The following is a 6532-nucleotide window of genomic DNA, read 5'->3' on the forward strand; positions in this document are numbered from 1 at the left end:
CATCTCAGAAATGCCTCTTCTTTTTTCATGGAGAACATTTAAAAAAAAATAAAATAAAAAAAATCCTGTTTTTCAAAATTTCCTAGGAGAATATATAATACACTTCTACTCCAATAGAACGCTGTCAGGAGCCAAAAAATCTTACCACGTTATAGGTGAAACTGCGTTCTATCGAACTTGCTTTGATCTGCCGGAGTGCGCAGCCCCGCCCCCCCCCGGAGCACTGCTTTACCGCGTTATATCCGAATTCGTGTTATATCGGGCCGTGTTATATCAGGGTAAAAGTGTATATGGGTGAGAAGCCAAAAACTAGGGGGGAGGGGGGAATTGGAGTTGTGGAAAAGCATTTTAGCTTCTGGTTTCATTTTTTTTTTTAAATGAAAAACTGGAACGTTTTGGCAGGAAACTTTCACTTTGGTCAGAAAGTTCATTTAAAAGCGTCACCGTTTTTTCACTGAAACAGTATTACCTACTAGTGCCCAGTTGGGGGCTATCGGAATAAAGCTGGTATTGCTGTTGTGTCTAGGAACCTGAGTCATGGCCCAGGACCCTTTGTGTTAGGTGCTGTACAAACACAAAGACAGTCCCTACCCCAGAAAACTATCTAAGTACTATGATGCTGCAGAGCAGTCTGAGGACAGACATGCAGTATAGCCAATTCCTCATGGCTGCCTTTTTTCTCCCTTCCCCCCCCTAGATCGAGATGGCCATTCTCCGCTTCCCCTACGAGTCCTGGGGTACCCCCTTCCAGCAACTCAAGCAAGTAGTAGAGGAGCCTTCGCCCCAGCTCCCTGCGGATCGCTTCTCAAAGGAGTTTGTGGACTTCACAGCACAGTGGTGAGTGTCTGAATTGAACCCCATCAGTCTCCTGTCTGAGCCTATGGAGGCTTCCCGATGCCGAGTGCTGGTCTCCTGTATCAAAGCACAAAACTTACCTTTATTCTGCCTCGGGACCCCCCCTAAGTCTTCCCTGTCCCCTCGTCCCGAATCACCACTCTCCTGCAATCTGTGCCACAAACGCCCCACAGATGGGTTTGGTTTCCTGCCCTGAATCAGCTGGGTCGGCTGAAAAGAAACAGATTGCTCCGCCGCTTTGTACGGTTCACCCTGTTGGAATTTCAGTGATGACTTGTTCAGCTGCAGAAACTCAACCCAGAGCATCCTGGTGCATCTGCTGCCTTTGGCTGCCACTTAAAATTGGGTGAAGGTTGATTGGGATTTTCAGAGGATAAAGCACATCTCAGCTGGGCTGCGCTTCGCGCACCATTTGAAGCGCAACTAGGATCTGCACCGTAGTAGCCTTCGGCTCTTAGCTGGGCTGTAGCTGGGCCTATGATTCTGGACTAGGTATTGGCATGTGGTATCTGTCCTGTTGGGTCCTCTCATCTTGGGCATAGCTTGCATGTGCTCTGGCTGTACAAGGCGAAGGGTGAGGTTTTCATGTGACTGATTACCAGGCCAGGAATAAGAACAAGGAGTACTTGTGGCACCTTAGAGACTAACAAATTTGTGTTTGCTTTCTGACAGTGCTTTCCTATTTGCCTGCCTAATTGATTTGCTAGGCTCTTTGGTTCAAAGCCAATGCTTGTGTAACCAATGGGAGTTAAGAACTGGTAGTTGCCTAATAGAAAGAAGGGGATGCTGGCTAGTGGTCTCCCACTCCTGGGATGAAGTCACTGTATCATGGACATTTTTTTTGTTTGTTTTCTGTTCCAGCTTAAGGAAGAACCCTGCAGAACGAATGAACTATTTAGAACTTATGGTGAGCGTGGATTTTTATTCTTTGATCTCACAAAATCTTGGCCTGTAACTAAAGCTAAATGAATAGGGGCTGTAAGAACCCAGATAATCTGCTGACCGGCACAGAGGAGGAGCTGTAACACACACCCATCAGCTGGTTACACTGGCTTCTGCTACCTGTGGCGCAGTGGGGTTGACTCCTCCCCGGTGTCGGACTTTTGTCTTTGAATCTTGCATATACTTTGAAAGCAGAGGTCACAAAGTGTGAAATGAATCTGTTCAGCTCAGTGTCCTACTGAGATTCAGCCCAGGGCCTCAAACGTGCTGTCTAAAAGGATCAATGTACCAGCCTTAGGCATTCTTGTTGTATTTGCCTAGGGGTATGGTTGTGAGGGAAGAGAGCCACCACAATGTATTGCTGACTTTGTGACTCCTGCCACAATTGTGTTCAGTGTTGTCCTTCCTCATGCCCAAGCTGACCCCATCCTGGTTCTCGTTGGCAGGAACATCCTTTCTTTACCTTGCACAACACCAAAGAGACTGACATGGTCTCCTTCGTGACAGAGATCCTCGGGGAAGACTCCTAACTCACCAGCTCGCTGCCACGTACAGTCACTTCAAACCAACGTCCTGGCTTCCCTGCACAAGAGAGAATGAGGACTCATGTTCACGGTGGTTTGCACAAATTGCATCTCCCCTGCCTGTGTTCATCTCCAAGCCAGCCGAGCGTGGGGGCACTCTGGTTTTTATCACCTGTACGCTGAAAGTGACACAGGAAGGACCTTGGAAATTGACACACGTAGTGGTCACTGCCGTTACTGACTAACTCATGGGACCGAGTGGGCTCAGGAGATGACCTGCTGGGGCCAGACATTCCTCCTCCGTTGTGTCAGGGGAACCAGACTCCTGGTATCTGAGTTGAGGAATCTGCTATGCCCGAGGATGGGGCCGGGGGAGTATGAAAGTGCCCTTCCCTACTACCAGTCTGGTTTCGGCAGTGAAGGGTCCAGAGAATATTTGCACTTGCTCCCTCCATTGTGCAGCAGAGCCAAGAGATCCTTCTTGCACTCTCCAGTCTCCTGTCCCTGCCTCTCCGAGACCTGGAGAGGTGGGGAGGGGGGGGTCTCTTCCTGAGCCACTGGGGGCCAGAGGGTGCACGGGCTGCCTCCATCAGAGTTCAGTCTTGTTCCGCCCTCCCCGCCCAGTACCCTGGCTGCGGGGATCCCACAGGGCTCTATTCAGAAAGGGGTCTGTGGAAATCTGTGCACAGCTGCCGTTTGCTGCTGCTTGTGGAAGAGGTGGCGGGGGGTGTCACGGCTCCAGGATCAGAAGTGCGTGGCTCTCGAAGGCCGAGGTGCCCCTCCCTTCCCAGAGCCCTCTTGAGGCAAACCCACAAACAGGTCAGGTCTCCCTAGACTGTTACAGTGACCCTCCCCTCCCACCCCCCCCACTCAAAAGCCTGTTCAAACAGTCCCAGCTTGTTCTAAGCTCCTGCACCCACGCTCCCTGGGCGTCTGTGTTCCCGTCTCGGATCGGTGACCCGCTTCCCCACTCACACTGGCCAGTGCACCCCTGTCCAAACGGACACAGGCCCATGGTATTTGGGGAGAGGGTTCAACGGATACCCCTCCCCCAATAAACCGGGCTGGGATTGGCTAGGCAGTTAGGCGGCCAGCTCCCATTGGCAGTCAGTGAGTTAGGTGCCAAAATCCCACCCTCAGCGGGGTTTCAGATGTTCATAGAGGCTATGACTTGTCCCCCTTCCCCTCTGCCCCCTGGGGCTGGGCCCTCCCACCCGGAGCTCAAGAACTGACCCAGCACTGTGACTCTTGTTGGTTTCTGAGGTTGCTTTAATACCTACTCAGTCCTGTGTTAACCAAAAAAAAAAAAATCAATGTAAAGCCAATGATGTGTAGAGGTGGTGTCGGTAATTGTACATTTGATGTGTATATACAATGGACTCTGTAACTCATTTCCTAGTTTTAATCGAACTAGCTATAAATTAAACCCTTTCCTTGTGGGAGGAAGGGGGCTTCCCCTTCCTTAACAAATCCACTGTGAAAACCGGATGATGGGTCCCCCCTCCCGCAGCCATAGAAGCCTTTAAATGGGCCGGGGAACGGAGGAATGATCTGACTTCTGCTGTGTGTGATCACAGAATGCACATGCCATATGTGAATGACGTTTTTAAAATGAATGAGTTTTCTGATTTCCCCCCCCCTTTCCAATACATATTTGTGTGTGTGCGTGTATATATATGTATATTTTTAAATCACTGATGAACATACAAATGTATATGTGGCTAGTGGGTTGGTGAATGCTAGCAACTTTCTGGTTACATTTGGGGTGGCCGGGATGGGTCACAACAAGGCCTAAGAATTGTGGGGTTATTTGGGTTTTGTTGGTAAAAATGCATCTTTTTAACCGAACCTCTTTAAAGACCCCTCTTGGAACTTTGTACGTGGGAGATCTGGCTTTCAGGGTGCAGCTCCATTGACTTGTGCTCTGCCCCTTTATAAATCAGGTGCCCTGAGTTCATGGCTCTTGTAGTTTTTCTGCATAGTCAATCTAAGGGCTTCTCTACAAGGGGAAATTGATGGGAATAGCTCCCCTTGTGGAGACTACGCTGGAATGAGCTACTTTTATTTTATAATAATTAGTGCACTTCCAGAGCAGAGCAATTATTCCAGGGTAAGTTGACTGTACTGGAATAGTGTCCACAGCGGTCGTTTTATTGAAGAACAGCTTATTCTGCAATAGCTGTTCTGGTTAATGTCCCATTTTAGACCATCCCTTCCACAACCAGCGCCGTTTATGGACTGGAGATGGATAAGCCCTACTCCGTTCTGTGGTTCAAATAAGAAAGTGATTTAACGCTTTCAGCTGCTCCTTCCTCTCACCCACGCTGCAAACCACCTGGAACTCTCATGAGACTTGTTGTAGATGCAACTCTACAGGCTTGGGATGGCACCTTTTGCTGCTGAGCTGTACGATTGTATTTTTCCTTGTTGGTTAGTTGGGATTGTTTTATTTTGACTTTGAGCTCTTTTCCCTCCTTTATTTCCCCCCCGGGTGTTTTGGGGATTGGTTATCGTTTATTGTGTGGGTTTTGGATGCCTTTCACCTTGCCTGAAAGAGCCCTGGCTCTGGTTGGATTCCAACTCTCCTCCTGATGGCATGGGAAGGACTTTCCTTCTGCCTTTGTATGGGGGAATCCCATCGGGGGAGCAAATCTCGCACCCTGTGACTGACATAATGCCTAGGTATTGTTCTGACTGCCTGCACCGGGAGTAAATCTCGCTCTGGGTTATTTCAGCTTTACCGTTCCGTTTTCTTCCGCTCCAAGGCCTTTATTCTTCTGGCTCTGTTGCTTTCCCTCGGAGGATTGGTGGAAGAACTCCAAGTAACTGCTTGGAACCCAGCTGAGCTTGGAGAGAGAGAGAGAGAATTGTTGCCTTGGGAGAAGGCCCTCTCACCTTGTGCTTACGAGAATGGTCTGTAACCATTAACTTTGGTCATTGTTTTCAATAAAATAAGCCCCCAAACCGACTTCTCAAGAGCTTTTCTTGGAACATCAACACTTGCTCATTCCAGCTGCCCCTAACAGTTGTCCATTTTCAGTGTTGGAATTGGTATTGAAACAAATGAAGTGTATTACAGTAATGTCCCCTCCTGTTGGAGCCGAGCCCCGTGGTGCTAGGCGCTGTACAGACATATGCCAAAAGACAGCTCCTGCCCCAGAAATTGCAGTCTTAGTTTAACACATGACAACATAGCCAGGGAACAAATGGGGAAGGTCAGGGCAACAGCAGTGTACACAGTGTGTAGAGATACTGGTATAAGCAGTGTTGCCTAGTGGATAGAACACTAAAGTGGGATTCAGGAGACCTCTGTTCTGTTCCTGGCCTGCTATGGGACTATGGGCAAATCACTTTGCCGTTCCATGCCTCAGTTTCCCCACCTGTGCAGTGGGGATAGTGACACTGACCTGCAGAAAGCGCTCTGAGAACTATGGCTAACAAGCACTATATAAGAGCTAGCTGCTATTGTTAGTCTTGCTCAGTAACCAGAGTCCCAACCCCGCCCCGGCCTGGCAGAATGGAATTTTAAGCCACTTGGAGTAGGACCGAGGTTAACTCGGAAGACTGGCTAGAGCGATTGTTTTGAGCAGAGTGTGGCCCTACACCAGCTAACAGGGAGTCTCATGGCTTTTGATTGGTATTGTGGTCGTGCCTGGGGCCCTGCTGTACCAACATTGTGCAGTCTAAATTCTGTCCTCCATCGCCGAGGGTGTCTGTGTGTTTCAGTTCTGTAGCTATCCCAACACCTGTTCATTTCTGCACAGAAGAGCAGGGAGGTAGAATGATGGGGCTTTAATACTTCCACTGGCCCAGGGTCATTGCATCCCCCAAGCGCTCGGTCTCAGACACCTTCCGCCGACACCCGTCCATGCGCTTAGTCGCTCTGATCCGAAATTGGGATCGGCTTGAGGCTGGTGTAGTATCCCATCAGCTGTCAAGCAGGCGTCATTCCATTCCCTAGCACTGCAGACGCTGTGTGGAAACCGCGCTGGAGCGTGTTTCTTTTTAACCCAGTGAGCCAGCATCGCTATGAATAAAAAAAAAAAAATCAGTAGTGGATGGAGCCTAATCCGCCGAATCTTCTGAAAAGTACCCTTGGGGTGAGGTCAAGTTAACAAAGAAGATGGACAAAGTAGGCTTTGGAGGAAGCTAGGAGCAAACGCTGTCCTTAACTTTTGTCATTTAACTCTTAAGCAGTGGTGGAGGATTCA

General features: G+C 49.1%; 1 protein-coding gene across 2 annotated transcripts in view; it reads left to right on the forward strand.

Annotated features, from left to right (window-relative positions):
• Nucleotides 1–2327, forward strand: part of MAP2K3 (mitogen-activated protein kinase kinase 3) — a 50847-nt gene extending 48520 nt beyond the window's left edge. For both annotated transcript variants that reach the window (XM_065412169.1, XM_065412168.1), the window contains exons 11-13: nucleotides 698–837; nucleotides 1717–1762; nucleotides 2244–2327. In XM_065412169.1, the coding sequence (XP_065268241.1) occupies nucleotides 698–837; nucleotides 1717–1762; nucleotides 2244–2327 (270 nt within the window). The remainder of the gene's footprint in view (nucleotides 1–697; nucleotides 838–1716; nucleotides 1763–2243) is intronic.
• The last annotated feature ends 4205 nt before the right edge of the window (nucleotides 2328–6532 follow it).

This window comes from Emys orbicularis, chromosome 10, assembly GCF_028017835.1.
Source record: "Emys orbicularis isolate rEmyOrb1 chromosome 10, rEmyOrb1.hap1, whole genome shotgun sequence".
Lineage (NCBI taxonomy): Eukaryota > Metazoa > Chordata > Testudines > Emydidae > Emys > Emys orbicularis.